The sequence below is a fragment of the Helianthus annuus genome, chromosome 1 (assembly GCF_002127325.2).
Source record: "Helianthus annuus cultivar XRQ/B chromosome 1, HanXRQr2.0-SUNRISE, whole genome shotgun sequence".
In the NCBI taxonomy this organism is placed as follows: domain Eukaryota; kingdom Viridiplantae; phylum Streptophyta; class Magnoliopsida; order Asterales; family Asteraceae; genus Helianthus; species Helianthus annuus.
In genome coordinates, this window is record NC_035433.2 from 136,541,792 (window position 1) to 136,560,759 (window position 18,968).

At 34.3% G+C, this 18,968-nt stretch overlaps 2 protein-coding genes across 2 annotated transcripts; both read left to right on the plus strand.

Moving 5' to 3' along the window:
* The first annotated feature begins 12,214 nt into the window (after positions 1 to 12,214).
* Positions 12,215 to 13,995, plus strand: LOC110879664 (secoisolariciresinol dehydrogenase). The gene is made up of 2 exons (XM_022128178.2): positions 12,215 to 12,299; positions 13,093 to 13,995. The coding sequence occupies exons 1-2, from the start codon at positions 12,280 to 12,282 to the stop codon at positions 13,883 to 13,885; spliced, it is 813 nt and encodes a 270-aa protein (XP_021983870.1). The 5' UTR covers positions 12,215 to 12,279; the 3' UTR covers positions 13,886 to 13,995.
* A 2,302-nt stretch (positions 13,996 to 16,297) lies between these two features.
* Positions 16,298 to 18,044, plus strand: LOC110879656 (secoisolariciresinol dehydrogenase). The gene is made up of 2 exons (XM_022128170.2): positions 16,298 to 16,405; positions 17,134 to 18,044. Exons 1-2 carry the CDS (start codon positions 16,386 to 16,388, stop codon positions 17,924 to 17,926), a joined length of 813 nt encoding a protein of 270 aa, XP_021983862.1. The 5' UTR covers positions 16,298 to 16,385; the 3' UTR covers positions 17,927 to 18,044.
* Positions 18,045 to 18,968: the final 924 nt, after the last annotated feature.

Sequence of the window (18,968 nt, forward strand, 5' to 3'; positions counted from 1 at the left end):
ATAATAAGTTTCTAGAGGCCAACAAATAGTTGTTTGTACTAATGTAATCAAGAGTCTCTAGAAGCAGATAAACAATTGGGCTATTTGAAAATCTGAGTTGTCGGAATAGAACTATTTGCCTAGATTTTTTCTGTAATAATTTGTTTACCTTTTGAGACATGGTATGGGACATGTTACTTTAAATTGATTGGTAATGATAATTGTTATGGAAACTTCTGGACAATCTGTTTCGCTCAGTGCCATGCCCCGATGATTCCGCCATCGGTTGGGGTGTGACACAAAGTCTCATCCTTCTTCAACCGATTACACCACCGTTCACCGCCGTTTCCACCACCGCACCTACCCCATCTCCGATCACTTCGCCGGTACACCTCCACCATCTCCGATCACTCTGCCGCCACCTGCAAGTCCTATTATTTCAGATGCAAATATCCTATATAACATTAAAACCCATAAACTGTTTGTTGATGTGTTTTTATGTTGTGGGTTTGGTTTTGATCTCTTGTTTTTGCACACAATCATAATTAACTGATACCTGCTCGAAATTGAATAAAGCATTAAAGCATTCGTCCCTTTTAAGCAAACATACATAAAATTGTCATAATTCAAAGAAACGCACATTGAATATGATCTCTATAATCTGAGTCATCTGACCCATCACATTGGCTGATGAAATTCTACAAATTTACCAATCGGTCTGCCCTCCGTTCATCATTATACTCTTTAAACCGAGAAACATATGCCTTTGAAGTCAAACTAACGGCTCAACACGCCTTCTTGTGTCCTTATTGCAACAGAGAATTCATCGAATTTGTACATTCTCACATGCATTCTCACCGGAGAAACAGAGAGTCCAGATCTCTATTCATTCCGTTCATCATTCTTTGCGGTGTACTATGATGACGGACTGGCTCCGAACTTCAACCGTTGAAGCCGACGATGACAGAGTTTCTGATCGGACCACAGTTCAACCGATTACTCGACCAGTTATCGCAGATCGAGATGAACAAAGGATTAGGTCAAATGGAACCTTCACCCGAGTACTCGGTGTCTGGTGGCGGCAATGGAGGAGAGGGTGGTGCCATGGTGGCGATGGTGGTCCTGGTGGAGTGTGGTGGCCGGAGGGTGAGGGTGTGGATTGTGGATTGTTGAATTGGGTTTTACAGTGAGGGTAAGAGTGTGTGAGGGTTGGGTGAAGTGGGCCCCACTAAATTAAATAAATTTTAATTATATTTATTTTTATACTTAAGTTATTGTTTTTATCATTAAGGGCAATTTTGTCATTTCACACCCACATAACTGAGAAAACTAACCTCCACCCACGCGAGGGACTATCCGGGAACAAAATTGTAAAAGTTGAGTACTATAGTTGTAATTTTAGAAAATTAAGGACTAAAGGTGAAAATATGACAAACCACAGAGACTATCCGAACATTTTTCTCATAAATATAAAATGGTTAATATTAAAACTTGAAAAACAAAATAATAAAATTTTCAATGAACAGTGTTATACTCGCATCACATATCACCGACCTAAGGATTTGATTAGTAGTAATAATTTGTTCCAAAACTACATTATTGTATATTTTATTGTTTTAATTATAGAAAAATATATGATATATATTAGGTGAGGTTGGTGAAGTTCAAATTTAGCTAGCTCAAAGCTTTGGCTATGTGACAAAAATAAAATATTTCTTCTCAAAGGAAGGAGATTGGTATCTTGCGGGTTATCATGTGTTTGTACAACTAAAATTTTATATATTTTAGTTACTTTTATTTTTAATAGCGTTATCAAAGGTGTGTAAATCGTTATCAAGGTGTGTAAATTGATGTTATTTTTTTCTGAGTTCAAAGGTTTGAGTTGTGTAGTGAACAATAATACAGGACTAAAGTAGATTAGATTGTTGTTTAAAATATACTATTTTATATATTACAATCAACGGAAAAGATCAAATAGGAAGTTAATTTTCGCTAGGAAGTATAGGAAGTCATAGGATTATGACATGTGGCAAATTTTAAAATAAAGAGAAAGGGTATTTTAGTCAATCTCATCATTTCTTCTTCCTTCTTCTCCCCAGTTACTTCAAAACCCACCATTTTCAAAACCCACCATCTCCATCTTTTTCTTCACTTACTATCTCAATAATCACTACATTATAGTGTGATTTTCGTCATCAATCAATGATTCAACCACCCGATCAACGTGTTCTTCAGCTTTTTTCGAAGAAAACCCAGTTTAATTTCATTCAAAATCTCGTTTTTTCTGATGATTTTGAAGATAATCACTTGATTTGTTCGATTCAATCGCTGATTAGTGTTTTTATCATTCAATTTTCGTCAATTGATGAAGAAACCGGCTTCGATCCATGTAAGAAATTCTTTAATTTCATTTTCACGATCTGGGTTTTTATTTAGTCATTGCGTTTTACGATCTTGGCGGGGGTCCGGGGGCGGCAACCCCTGGTAGCGGGGTCCCAGGGGCGGCAGCCCCTGGCGGGGTCCAAGGGGCAGAACCCCTGGCTGGGGTTGACAGACAATTGGCTCATTTCGAAGACAGTAATTCGTAGAAATTGACTCATTTTGAAGACAGTAATTCGTAGACAATTCAGACAGTTCACAGACAATTCAAAAACAGTTCACAAACAGTTTTATGTGCCCATTGCGTTTTAGAAATAAAAGAGTTTTATGTGTTTTCTGGCTATTGCGTTTTAGAAAAAACACATTTTTAAGTATCTTTAGTCATTGCGTTTTAGGTAAAACACATTTTTGAAGTGTTTTTAGTCATTGCGTTTTAGGTAAAACACATTTTAGGTGTTTTCAGTCCATTGCGTTTTACAGAGAACACTTTCTTTTGTTTTTTTAGGTCATTGCGTTTTAGAAATGAGACATTTTTAAGTGTTTTCTGACATTGCGTTTTACAAATAAAACATTTCTTTGTGTTTTTTGGCCATTGCGTTTTACAAATAAGACATTTCTTTGTGTTTGTTGTGCATTGCGTTTTAGGTAAAACACTTTTTTATGTGTTTTCAGTCCATTGCGTTTTAGAAATAAGACATTTCTTTGTGTTTTCTGGCCATTGCGTAAATAAGTCATTTCTTTGTGTTTTTGGTGAATTGCGTTTTAGAAAAATGTCATTTTTTAGGTTTTTTTTTTCATTGCGTTTTACGTAACTGGTGGTTTTTCTATTGTGTTTTACAGAACTGAGTTTAATTTTTTTTTAAATATAGCAATAGTATACTCGTTTTAAAGATAAAAAAACGCTCGTTTTTTTGGTGCAATTTTTATAAAAAAATAATGTCGTATGAAAGAGTTATTAACGTTTAAAAAATGGGGGGAATTGGAGGAGAGAGAAACTATTGGCTTGGATTGACTAGAATGCCATTGAAACAAACTCACGCGCTTCTTTTTTTCCTTTCAATTTCCCTGATTTAATCTTAGCCCTTGATTAACTTAATAGATGGTCATGATCACTTCCTAGCTTTCCTAACCAAATAAACTTGCTATTGTATCTCCACCCTTACAATCAATTCTAATGTTTACATTTTCCTTGAAAAATCACATCGAACATCAAAAAGTAATTTAATTTTCTTTCGTAGAAGTAAATGATAAAATCGAACATCAAAAAGTAATTTAATTTTCTTTCATAAAAGTAAAATGCTAAATACGTAATTTTCATTTTAATATTTCCCAAGAGAAAATAATGTTAATTAATTATTAGTGTTTTTTTATTTTATTTTATATATTTCCCCTTAAAAACTTTTAAATTGCATATTTAACCAAGTTTAAAATAAAATTGCATATTTCCCCTCTATTAACTAATAAAATTACAATTTTACCCATTTTAATTTAATTTATTAAAATTAAATTATGTAATGACAATTTTACCCTTAATTTTACTAAACTTTAGAAAATTGCATATTTACCGATTCTTTTACTGATTTTTGTCTTTTGTCACTACTTGCGTTTTTTACTAAGTTATTTTTTTTAATTATTTTTCCTCATGAGGTAGAGTAACAATCATAAAAAAATACGATTGACAATCATCTAAACAAATAACAAAATGCCAAAACTTTATTTCATTACGGTACCAAAAATTTTATCCCAAAAAAACATTCATGTAACAATATCTAAAAATGCAAAAGACAAATGCTAAAGTTTTGACCATGTGGTACCAAAAAGTAAATTGCTAGACTTTGATTAGTTTTTTTCATAAGGTTTTGTTCTTTTTCTCCGTTTACTTGTTGATGGTTGATATTAGGATGCCGAATTTTTGTTTTTTTTTTGTTGGCGTCCATACCCAGCACACCGCTGACACTTTTTTTTTTTGCTTTGCTCGTTATTTGCTCCGATTCTATTCTGTATGGCCTTCCAGGTGGCCATTTGATAGTAGGTAGGGTTGGCAATACTGACACAAACACGATAACACGACACGAACCTACACGAAGTTATCATGTTTCGTGTTTGACCTTAACAGGTTTCGTGTCTAAACAGGTTAAAACCCGTTAACCTGTTAAGACCCGTTAAGTACATGTTAATAATTAAAAATAAAAAAATATTATATGTGGGTGTGGACATGGGGTCATCAGTCGTGGGTCGTGTTCTTTTTCCACAATCCAAACCCTAATTTTTAAATCTCTCTCACATAGACCACCATTCCCAATTCGGTTCACAGCTTCCCCAATTGGGTCGTGTTCGTGTCTTAACAGGTCGTGTTCGTGTCATAAATAGGTCGTATGATACGCTGGTAATTTTTTCATGTCTTAACAGGTCGTTTCGTGTAACCTGTAAATTAACAGGTTCGTGTTCATGTATCGAAAATCTGACACGAAAAGATTTCGTGTTGTATTCGTGTTTACATGTTTCAAGTTCGTGTCTTATCGTATTCATGTCTTAACAGATTGGGTTGACCCGTTTTGCCAATCCTAAGGGTGAAGGGGGTGCTCACCTAATAGGTGAGTCCCCTCTCTTACGCCCAACCAATCCCCGTGTGCCACGTCAAGTCCCCTCTTAAACTCCCCTAACACCCCAATTTGATGGCGCCACTCCCCTCTTAGGTGAATTGGTTTTTTTTAAAAAAAAAAAAAAAAAAAAAGAAAATCTGTGATTGGACAAGCCCCTTCTCTCTCCTCCCTCTCTCCTCGGTGGCGGCTCACCGTTCCTCTCTCCTCTCTCTTGGTCACCGCATGGTTGGCGGTGCATACCTAAGCGGCAAAATGGGGCACCGATGGGGGTCACCGATGACACCCCGTGCACCCTAATAGTAGGCGACAATCTTTTCCTCGGCCAATAAATATGAATGAATATCCATATGACAAACGTACTGCTGTTTCGAATTGATTTCATGCCTTGTATTTTTGACTTTTATTATGATTCCATTAATTAAATATGATACATTAAGCATCTCTCGTTTATTGACTTTTAATATGATTCCATTTAATCCCTTAAGCATTTTTATTTCATATTTTTCATGTCTCTTAACTAAACAAGATCAAAACAAACAACTAGCCTCAAAAATTGAAAGATGCGGGTCTCGAGAGTCACCTGTAGAGAGATAAGGCTGAAAGAGACCCGTGAGAGGGAGACAACCGCTGGAATTATCTGAAGGGTTTAGCCGTAGATGAAACTTTGAACCTAATTTTCCTCCAAGTGAATATCTTTTAGTTTTAAAAAGGGTAATTTTGTCATTTTAACAGAAAAGAGAAAATATACAATTTTCATTTAGACTCGAACAAATATGCAATTGAGGGTATTTTTAAGAAGAAATATACAAAAAAAAGCCCCTTAATTATTATTATTACATTGATAGTGGTGGAATTCTTTTTACAGGTCTTCAAATGTGTAAGAATTTTGCTTACCGAGTCGAATCATCAAAACTAATTAAGCATAACTACAATAATAATAACAATAATAATAATGTAACTCCTTTTAGATCAAGAGTTAAAACAACCATAATACACACTATAGTATAGCAACCGTTATATGAACACTAAAATAACTTCAAACTCCACACCTACTATTTTCTTTTGAGTTTACCTTGTCATTGTTCAAAATGTACAATGTCACTCAAATCACCTACTTTCTTCTTTTGAGTTTAACTTGCCATCGTTCAAAATGTACAATGTCATTCAAATATCAAATACATACTGCATACATATATATAACATATTATATTTAACATTTTCACATGAAAGTGTGAAACCGATACCATATAGATCCACCCTGTGGTGGATTAAAGATGTATTTTGTTATTTTGATGTAGGTATATAAATTTTTTTTACGTCCCGTTTGCGGTATGCGCATATAATGTATATATGTGTGGGCGCTCGGGGGGAAAAAAGTGAAAGTGCACTAATTTTAACGTTATTTTACTAATTTCGTGAAAATAATGTTAAAAGAGGGGGATGGTTAATCATGCATCATGTGGTGGCGTTGATAGCCGAAAGACAAGGGAATACATGCACTAATTGGCCTTTGTCTTAATTGCCGAGTGTTATGTGCTTTATGTCCAAGGCTTGAAGCAAAACTACCATTAAGCCGGGGGTCTCACTGGAAGTAGCCTCTCTATTCCTACGGTTGTCTACATCTTACCCTTCTCAAACCCTACCTTAACTTTGGTACTGGTGAGATTTAATGAGTATGATGATGATGATATAATTTTTTTTTTGGAACAACGAAAAATTTATTAGAAAACTAGCACGAAGCTAGAACACGGAGTAAAAAAATCACAAAGTGATTCCAATCCAAATTGCACTTTTTGGCTCAATTATTTATCCAAAGAAAAGTTACTGCTCTTATTTCGTCGACTATTTTAGTTGGATGGCTATTGAAATTGTTAAACAATTTGCCATTCCTGAAGGGGAAAGGAGGACGAGGATTGTGGTCTAGACCTGCCCTATAAGGGTGTAAGGGGTGCTCACCTAATAGGTGAGTCCCCTCTCTTACGTCAAACCAATCCTCGTGTGCCACGTCAACTCCCCTCTTAAACTCTCCTAACACCCTAAATTGATGGCGGCACTCCCCTCTTAGGTGAATTGGTTTTTTTTTTTTTTTTTTTAAAAAAAAAGGAAACTTTTGATTGGTCCCCTCTCTCCTCCCCCTCTCTTCGGCAACTCCTCACCCATTTCACTCTCTCTCTCTAACTCACCTAAGTATTGGCAGCACCCCCCCCTAATAGGCATTTTGGGTCACCGAAGGAGGTTGCCGAAGGCACCCCGTGTACCCTAAAATAGTTTTTGTTTCAAGGTCAACAAAAACTATACATAAGATAATTTTGCTCGATAAAATCATGAAAAAACAAATCAATGTTTACACCTTGATATCTTGCTTGTTCGTTCTCCATAACTAAGATAAAATTGTTTGATAAAATCAAGAGAAAAGATGATGAGACAAACATGAGAAATATTATGATTTTGTCATGTTATCATCTTATTATTAGAGAGACAAAATGCTAGAAGTTCTTATTTTTCATGTTTGGTCGTTCTTAGGGGCGGACCTAGCTTTATGGGAGGGGTAACACCCGCTACCCCTCAACTTTGACGATGAAGAGCAAGATCTCTTTTATTCCTTCCGTTTTTTGTATTTCGTTACCCCTGAAAAACTTTTATGCTACCCCTTCAATAATCACCCGTGTTAAAAGAAAAGTAGGAGAAGAGAAGGTATTGTGACCGTTATATTTTTTTCCGGTGGATGCGGTGGTGGACTGGTAAGCAAGCATTCTGTTGTAGATTTGGAAGGGAAGATGAATAGGTATAAGTGTACGCCCTAATCTCTATTAATTAATTACATGGGCTTTTTAACGTTCGTTGTGCGGCCCAACAAATTTATTATTTTTTGAAATGTTTCTTGGGCTTTATAAAGTACTTGGAAACAAACATTCAACAATCAACGTCAGGTTAAAAATAATATAAAAAATCTCAAATAAGTCTTCTATTAATTTATTTGATTTGATTAAGTATTAAAAATCTCTAAATTCTTTTATTTATTTACTTTATTCTTAACGGTTCTGTTTAATATGTTATTTAAATTAATGTAGAGATCTGTTTCTTATAATAAAATTTTCCATTTTCAATAAAAAAAACTCAAAACAAATATTAATCGATAAAAGTTTTAGCTTACCGTTAGCAAAGTAAAATCGTTGTAACGGTCGTAGTACATCTATCGAAAAACATAAATAAATATACTTTTGTGTATATATAAATTACGTTGCGACCCCCAGGTATAAAAGTGTGGTTCCGCCACTGCTTTTATTAAAAATCCAACCATAAATTTATAAATTTATGATCAAAAGCCCACTAATAAATGGTTAAAAGCCCACTAAAATCCAAACTCAATAGCCCACATAAACACAACATATTAAAAGTCACATGGTTAAAAGCCAAATGACTTGGGTTCTTTTGATTTTTAACGGGAACAAACCAATTGTTTTCCTTAGGTTTATCGGATATTGAAGTTAGTGTTGGTTTTACCAGATGCAACCGCAACCATTGAAATATGTTTTTTTTTAAATGAAGCTTATTAAGACTTATTTACGCAATTGAATGGCAATGGGTATTTGAATAATGCGTTAATTTGTATGGTCGAAAGAGAAACTTTTGATAAAGTAAAAGAAGAGGATGTAATGACTCGATTTCAACCTTTTAAAACCAAAGAGGAGAAATCTATTAAGTGTGTGCTTAACTTTATTTATTATTCTCTTTTTATTTTTGTTTCATTTACATTGTACGAAAGTACGGCAAAAAAAAAAAAATTTAAACGTTACCCCTAAGATTTTTGTCTAGATCCGCCACTGGTCGTTCTTGCAAGATCAACAAAGATTTTCATGATTATTTTTAGTAGCACTTATATATAGCTTATATTGATCAAAACGTTATTTTTCATGTTTGGTCGTTCTTGCAAGATCAACAAAGATTTTCATGATTATTTTTAGTAGCACTTATATATAGCTTATATCGATCAAAACGTTATTTTTCATGTTTGGTCGTTCTTGCAAGATCAACAAAGATTTTCATGATTATTTTTAGTAGCACTTATACATAGCTTATATTGATCAAAACGTTATTTTTCATGTTTGATCGTTCTTGCAAGATCAACAAAGATTTTCATGATTATTTTTAGTAGCACTTATATATATAGCTTATATTGATCCAAACCAGTTGATCAGTGCTATTTCACCCGATTCAAAAAATATATAATTTAACTGACCACGTGGCCTAAAATATTATAGAAATAGGAAATGAAAGTCTTATGATTTTTAAATACATAACAAAACAGTTGTCTCAAAGTTCAAATGGTTGTTCCAATGTCATTTTAAGTATTAAAAGAAAAGGTTGAAATATTTGTTATTTTGAAATTACTAAAACTAGTGTGATTCCCTCCGCGCTATGCGGCAGAAATTCGGTTGGTATCGGTTTAGTTCATTACGATACTGACATTTAATATAGGAACCAAAAAAGTTAAGTCATTTTTTACATTAATAGAAAACCCTTAAAATGAACACCGGTCCCGGCTTCGATAATAGCGATACAGATACTGATGTTTAGTAAGAATTAGTTAAGTTCGTTACAGTACCGACGCTCATAGCCTACGGCACCAAAAAGAATTCTATATTGTATGCAAACTTACGTATTCAATCGAAATACACATATGCATATTCAGTTTTTTTAGCTTTAAAAAGTTACTAACGCAAGCTATTACAAAAAAATCAAATTCAATAATAAATCAAATAAACACAAATACCTAAAAATTATTACTTAGTGTTCATCATACTTCTAAACTAACATATAAAGTTATAATTGTTATTAGTTAATTAATTAGCTAAGTAATGAGTGTATTAGGGCTGTAAACGAATCGAACGTTCAGCGAACAGTTCGTGAACCGTTCGGCGGGAAGTTCGTTTATGTTCGTTCGTTTAATAAAAGAACGAACATGAACATGAAATTCCGTTCGATTAGTTAAATGAACGAACATGAACAAAGGTCTCGTTCGTTCAATTGTGTTCGTGAACGTTCGGTAAGGTGTTCGTGAACATTCGTTCATTTGCGTTCGTTTATGTTCGTATGTTCGTGTTTTAATTAAATATTTTTATACTTTCGTATATTTTATCTATATTTTTTATACTATTAAACTTTTATTTATATCATTACCCTAACAATTAAATTAGGAAACCCTCTTTCACCTTGTTTATACATCATTTCCCTTTTCTTTTCTCATTATTTACATCGACGAATATGATCTACCCCGTTCCACAATAAGGGATTCAAGCTCTAATGTTACGCTCTGGGCCATCCACCTTTATCCTTCATCACGTTCGCCAAATTTATTTGTGTTCGCTTGTGTTCGTGAACCGTTCGTGAACACGCTCATTTCCTTAATGAACGAACACGAACATAAAATCTCGTTCGGTAAGCGTTCATGAACCGTTCGTAAACACATTTATTTCCTTAACGAACGAACACGAACAAGGCCTCGTTCGTGTTCGTTCGGTTCGTTTACAGCCCTAAGTGTATATAATCTTTTGATGGTTAGTTAAAATTGAAAACCGTAATCTTATTATGTATCAATAACATGAGTAGTATTACCTACTTAATTACTAATCACATTATGTATTAGTATTTTTTATTTTATTTTTTGAAATGTCAACTTTCTTATGTTAGGCCACCACAATCTCTAAACTGGAGAGCCCTGTTGCTCCATGTTAGCCAGACTATGTTGTCTTAACTATGTTGTCTTAACCTAACTCACACTGGCTTCAGAGTTTGGCTTGAGTGTTCTCCCGGTGAACCATACCCCCAACAGCCACTTGACAAACGTTGTGCTACTACAAAAGCCGAATACTCTCTGACGTAACATACGGTAGAACGAAAACCTGAGTTGACTCAGGATATAAATTATTATTATTGTTATTATTATTATTATAATATGTAGAGCTCATATTTTCTCCCATTGCCCTTTGACACCTCTTCTTATCTATTTGTTTTTATAACTCTACCTAGCTCATGTTTGGAATATTTATTGCTTTCTTCAATGGTAATATATAAAAGAATCAATATTTTTGTTACTGTTCATCAACCCTTTAAATTTAAATTTAAATTCATATATATAATGTATAATGAATGAATGATAAAGAAACACTACCCTTGTTTTTATATATATAAATTCCAGTGATAACACATGGCGAAATTTAACTAGTGTGTTCTTGGACACAAGTAGGAAAGTTGGGGCCGGCCTAGAAGAGGGGTATGGTGGGCAACCGTAGAGGGCCGCTCTCTTCGGGTTTGAAAAAAGCTAAAAAATGTATTTTTATTTATTTCTTATATATTTTAAGTGTTTTTATATATTTTTTTAAAAAGTATATACTTTAGGGGCTCATTTTTATAACTCGTTCAAGATCCCCGGATTTTTCAAGAATTCTTGAAGACAACAATGACAAAAGTAGACGCATAAATAAATGTATTGGACACACAATTAAAATGAATTGACTTGGTACACATGTACTTCATGTGACGCATTTTCTTTGGATGAATAAATTTGGAAAAAGAAAAAAAGAGTCGATTGTCATTTTTTTAACGGCCCTAATCTAATCCTACTTTACTCTAGCGTAAATCTACTCCCCGCCTCCAATAAGGCAAGAACCCGACACCTCTTGCTCAATTGTCATTTAAGCCCTTTATCGATCAACGATACCATTTTGATGATGTTCCTTGTATCAACCTAAACTCATACTCGACTTGATAGAACCACAAGTATTACTGTTGCAGGCTCGATCTCGACTCTAAGAAGGTTCGACACTTTGACCAAACAAAAGAGCTCAAGTAGCTTGAAATAGCATGCTTGAGGGAAAACCAATTAACTTAAAGAGACGTTAATTAAATAAAATTGATATAAAGTTCGACTAAAACTATTACTCCTAAATAGTTTGATACCCTATGTCCTTGTTTTAGATTGAAGAAAGATTCCTTCATGTCGTTAGCCGGCTGTATTATTTTGGTTCTACGTATATTTTGTTATTGTTAAATATCATATAATTTAATATATAATATAAATATAATATTAAGATTGCACAGTTGTTTCATTTGATGCGTTCGGTTTGGGTTAGAGTTGTTTTTAGTTATTTTTATTATTAAAATTATCGTATCAAATATTCGATACGGCCTGTCATAAAGTTTTCTTAGATAAATACAATAATAATAATTTTGCTGTCTCACAACTTACCTAATCTCCACTATATAACTCTTATATCATCTTTTACTAAAGCCAACTATCTTTGTGTTTCGAAAGACTATGGCAAGCCCTACAAGAAGGTTAGTTTTAATGCTGTGATTATTCTATATGTTTAAGTAATTATATTAAGCATCATATCTTATTGTTACACTCTAAATCTTATTTACACACCCTATTTTCTACTCTCTCTCTCTATTTACACGCCCTTATATTAAGGGAAAATCACGAAAAATAGTTGCTGACCACCATAACTTTCAAAAAGGGCCACCTCATGCGTTATTGGAGAGACCTCGTGTCTATATGCAGACCTCTCAAGCACCCAATAAAAAATAGACATGTGGCATTTAAAATGTTGCAGGTGGGCCCAGACGTGTCCCATGCCCTTCCAGACGCATCCAATGCTCTTCCAGACGCATCCCATGCATTTCTAGACGCATAAATGAAGAGATTTCCAAAGAAGCATCCCGTGCATGCCGCGTCGCTTCAAAGACGCATGAGGTGGCTAAATCTTAAAGTGATTTTAGTGAATGACCATTTTTGTAATTTTTCCATATAATAATTACATTGTATGTTATTTAGAGCTTTCTTTCTATACTTTGTAAGTTCTCTCTCTCTCTCTTTTATAGAAAATGGTTGCTCGCTTTAAAGATCTGTAATGGATTTTATAACATCATAAATAAGAAAAATGAACCAGGATTTTATTTTAATTAATGTTTACAGTTTACATAGATATCTATCTGCATACATAAAATCATTTGAGTGAAACTACTATATACGTTCCTCTTTTATTTCATAATTATTCTTTTATTACTTTAGATGAATTTAGAACATATCTTGCATAAAATAAATCATTTGAGCGAAAACTATATGTAGGCTAGAAGGAAAGGTAGCAATAATAACCGGAGGAGCGAGCGGAATTGGGGAGCATACCGCAAAAGTCTTTGCTGAACATGGGGCAAAAATTGTAATTGCAGATGTGCAAGATCAACTTGGTCAAGCGGTTTGTGAGACCATAGGATCATCAAACTCGATATATGTCCATTGTGACGTAACAGACGAAGAACAAGTGAAAAACGCGGTAGACATTGCAGTTGAAACTTATGGGAAGCTCGATATCATGTTCTGTAATGCAGGGATCACGGATCCTAACAAGCAACGCATCATTGATAATGAAAAAAGTGACTTTGAACGCGTGCTTAGTATCAATGTCACAGGTGTCTTTCTAAGCATGAAACATGCCGCAAGAGTTATGGTTCCAGTACGATCTGGCTCTATAATATCGACGGCTAGCATTTCTTCAAATATTGGTGGTGCGGCCTCACATGCTTATTGTTGTGCAAAGCATGCTGTTGCCGGTTTGACCAAGAATCTAGCGGTTGAACTTGGACAGTTTGGTATTCGAGTCAATTGTTTGTCACCATATGCTATGGTCACACCTTTAGCCACGGGTTTTGTTGGGGTTGGAGGCGAGGCGCTAGAAAATGTGATGAATCAACTTAGCAACCTTAAGGGAGTCACACTTAGAACCGATGATGTTGCTAAGGCTGCCCTTTTTCTTGTGAGTGACGAGGCAAAGTATATTAGCGGACAAAATCTGTTTATTGATGGTGGGTTTAGCATTGTTAATCCATCATTTAACATGTTTAAATATCCGGAAAGTCCTTAAATCGAGTATTTCATCTTATTTCATATTTTAAATAAGACAAATTCACATCGTGTATGTGTTTTTTATTTTGTAAGATTTGCAACCTACGACTTGAGTTTTCTACGCTATCATGGATGTAACTTACTATTAACTACTCGTCTTTATAAACATTTTATTGCTTACTCTCATGCCAGAGCTTGGTCACAATACCTAGCTCTCAGATGAGGCTAAAACTATTATTTTCAGTCACGCATTAGACAACCGGACCTTCAAACACATTGCCACAGTGGAGTTCTAAACCATAGGCTGTGAAATATATGTTACGACATACAACATGCTTTGTAAATATCCGTGGCGAATAACTGTCTTGTTGAGGTTTAACCACTAATGTAACCGAATAACTGTCAATGGTCATAACCTCCAAGCGACACATTCTTTCACAAAGAGTTATGTTGTTTCAATGTAAACGTTGTGATGGTTCCCCACCTATAAAGGAGAAGTCTCTGGTTTCTTTAAACACATGAAATATTAGAACTTCGTTTTCATAGGAAATACATTCTAGGTCTTGTAGAAAATTTTGTCCTACAAGTTCGTACCCACATAATACTTTTATTTAAAAGTAAAATACACGATTCAAAAGGTTGTACATGTACATTAGAAAATACGAAACCACAAACCTACTTGCCACACGCTTCAACAAGTCATTTGTTGTAACATGCTTATACATACCTTGTAAAGTTGAACCATATATAAACTTTTCAATCAACATACTAAAAGCTAAATGATATTAAAGATGAATACACCTTGGTCGACTTCGAGTAGTATTGCTTAAGTTGGGTACTTGACATTTGGATTTTGGACATCACAAAAGCCCATTAAACTGTTCGGCCCAAATAAACATTATCTGCATTTTACCAATTAAAAACGTCTTAGTAATAGTATGAGTGTAAGACAACATTGTCCGGATCAATATGTCCGCCCTAAAGCTGTATGTATTACCATAATATAATTTGTCTGCTTGTAAAATTTTCTTCATACAACTACGAAACTAATCGTATGGATAGCACAAAAAATAATGGAAGAGATAAATTAAGATTTTTTTTTGAGTAAATTGCCATTTTAGTCGCTGAAGTTTGACTAAAATTGCCACTTTAGTCCAAATAGTTTTTTTCTTGCCATTTTAGTCCAAATAGTTTTGTTTCTGCCATTTTAGTCCCTGATTTCGTCATTTTTATGCCACTTAGTTCCGACCCACTAACTCCATTCAAAAAATTAGTTAACTTAGGTGAATTTTGGTCAAACCACATTTTCTTTCTTTTTTTGCAGGTACGATGGTATGGGGATGGTGTTGAGTCGGTTTACAGTGAAGATGATGGGGTGGTTGTTGGTTTTACGATGATGGTCGTGGTGTTGGTTGATGACGTGGTGGCGGAAAAGTGGCCGGTGGTGGTGGAAATGGTGGGTGGTGATGGTGGTGGGGTGGGTGGGTGGTGACGGTGCAGGCAGGTGGTGGGGATGATAGAAGGTTGTGATGGGGTGGTGTGATGGGAAGTGGTGGTGGTGGTCGATGAAAATGGAAAAAAATGACAAAAGTGAGATATTAAAATGGTAGAAAACAAAACTATTTAGACTAAAATGACAAGAAAAAAACTATTTATACTAAAATGACAATTTTGGTCAAATAATGGCAATTCACTTTTCAACTCTTCTTTCTCGTGGAGTTTTAGAAGAAATCCTGATAACGAATAACTTAACTTTTTAACTATCGGATTATTGTCTGGATAATTTCGTCATTGCACTGTCAATGTAAGAAACTAGGCTCTGTATTCATTACTCTATACATAAATTAATACGACCGTTATTTTGTTATGATGGTTATTTTCTCTGACTAAATAATCTTTCTACGTGTGTGTACGCTATCTAAATCGATACTTTAACATGCATGTAGCATATAAAGTATTTAAGAAGTGCATTAGCTTTGACATTGTATTAAAAATAAAATGACCATATATCTCGTTCAAAATTAAAAAGAAATAAAAAAACTCGGTTTATGACTTATGAGGATTATAACTATAATAAAGTTTCCTTTCTGAAAGATGCCTCGGTTTGCAATTAGTCCTTCAAAATATTGAGTCATACTTTAGGTCTGAACCACACTTTTCTTACTGGGAAATCACACTTTTCCCATATATATAAATATTATTCATAAATATGAATGACAATTTATATACTTATTACTAAAATAAACTGACTACGAAAAATGCATACACTTGATAATTTTGTTTAGATGTTGAAATACGTTGAGCCGTGCTATATCGAAATTTGACTCTTTAGTTTCCATTCTCAGCCACACATCCATTGTATTTTCCAAACCAATGACAACCACTAGGAGAAGATTGGTTTATCATAATGTCAGGCCACAGCTAGTATATATTAGTCTCTCCTCATACTACTCTATAGTCTTTGGTACGTTTCCATTTAGAGCCACTTCAGTCAATCAATACTCGCTGTTTTCGTTCCGATGGCAGCTACTTCCAAAAGGTTATCCATTTAGTCGCACATACTTTTAGTGAGTTGTGTTAAACGTACACTACGCCATCTACTTTTTACTAAATACACTTTCTTTGTATCACATAAGTCATTCCATATTTTCAAATCGTTGTATACTCCTGTATACCATGCGCAATCGCCTGATACAACAAGTATACAGGAGTGTAAGTTTAGTCAAAACCGTTTTTAATCTATCAAATTTAACTACCATTATCAATCTTATGTACTTGAAAAGATGTACAATTCTAGAATTCATAATAATAGTTCAATGTTTTATTTTATTTTATATAAATCGCGCATCATATGTTGTTTGTAGGTGTAGCATGCTAGTATTTCTAAACATTAAGATAAATTGATTTAGTCTCTTGAAAACACATGGTTTGAATGTTACTATTTTGCAATTTCCGGCATGAGTTTTGTTTCTAACCAAGGGCGGACCTATGCTTGACGGTGGGTGGGCGGGCGCACCCCTTAGAAAAAGAAAAATTCAGTGGTATTTTTAAGTTAAAATTCCAACCGCCACCCATAAAATTTAGAAGTTCTAACCCATCTTGATCTTGTTTATGTAACTATAAGTCTGTTTAATTGAGTAAGTTTTCTAGATTTTGAATATATTATGTGGAAAATGAAAACAAGCAACCATGCTTTTGCTGGAGTTGTTTCTATGGATATCTAAGTTTTTTTGTTTATGAACTTTTTTTTCGATACAATCATTGTAGACTAGAGGGAAAGGTAGCATTGATAACCGGAGCAGCAAGTGGTATTGGGAAGTGTTGTGCAAAACTCTTTGCTGAACATGGTGCCAAAATCGTCATCGCAGACATTCAGGACCAACTTGGTCAAGCAGTTTGTGAAGCCATAGGTTTATCTAATTCAATATACGTCCATTGTGATGTAACAAACGAAGAAGATGTTAAAAATGCAGTAGATATCGCAGTCTCCACTTTTGGAAAACTTGACATCATGTTCAATAACGCGGGGATAATGGATCCTTACAAGGAACGCGTCATTGACAATGAAAAACAAGACTTTGAACGTGTGCTTAGTGTCAATGTCACCGGGGTCTTTCTAGGTATGAAGCATGCCTCTAGTGTTATGGTTCCAGCACGAGCTGGCTCAATTATATCAATGGCTAGTATTGCTTCAAGTATTGCTGGTGTGACCACACATGCTTACACTTGTGCGAAGCATGCTGTATCGGGTTTGACAAAGAATTTAGCAGTAGAGCTTGGACAATTTGGTATTCGGGTCAATTGTTTGTCACCTTACGCAATAGCCACACAACAGGCCACAAGTTTTCTTGGGATCGATGAAGAAAGTGTGGAGAACAAGGCTAACTTGCTTGCAAACTTAAAAGGTGTGACACTTAAAGTAGATGATGTTGCTAAAGCGGCCCTTTTCTTGGCGAGCGATGAGGCTAAGTATATTAGTGGACAAAACTTGTTTATCGATGGTGGATTTACTATTGTTAATCCATCATTCAACATGTTCCAATACCCAGAAAATACTTGAATAGATAGATCTTCACATTTACATATGTATGAACACAATATATACAAAAGAAAATGTGCCATACTACCAAGTCCGATAAAATTTTGTAAAAACATACCATGTTATAGGCTAAACAAGTCAATTATCTTACTTAGCAAGGGATGTGTAATAGAAAAACTTCTACAAGTATACACATAACCAAAACCGGTTAAGCCAATTGGACCATAACAGTTTATTTGGTTTGATAGAAAAGAAAATGTACCGGCCATTGTATTTACACATTTTTATACTTGTTCTTAAAACATCCAACATGCAAGTTCAGTTTTTAAATACCATTCCTTTCTATAAACATATCCCATATTTTAAGCTAGATCTCATGACAAAATGATTATTTTTTTCAATAAACTATACCCTTTTTAATACAAGGTAAATGAATATAGTGAATTACAAATATTTATTTTTTATGTATTTTATATAACAAAAATAAATACAATAAATTATTTTTGTATATAATAAACTAGAACGTAATATGATTAGAAAAAAACTTTTATACAAACATATATGATAAATTATACTTAATATTAAATTCAAATATTCACAAGTTAATAAATTTTGCATATAAAATTTTGTATTATTAACATAACTAATAAACTAGCTACAAAATCCTTTTGTTCTATATATGACATTATGATACCAAATAATCAGAACTCAGAACTATACACATTGGTAAACTCTTGAAAGAATCCTTAGTGTAGGTGGAAGAGAGACAAGAGTACTTTTGGGTGATGTTGCAATGGCAAGGAGAGAAAACTAGAAATCCTTGAAGAAGGGCAAAGAGAGAGAATGTGAACAGAAATAAAAGAAAGGAGATACTTTATACGGTTGTTGATGAGTCGAGCCGAATCAAACCGAGCAAGTCTTTATTTGTTGTTGGCTCATTTACAAGCTGAACCGAGCCGGTCGGCTCGTTTACAACCAAGCGAGCATTTTTCGAGCGCGCATTGAGCGGCGATAGGCGAGTGATTTTGATAACCATATATATGGGTTGCTTCCATTGTCGGGT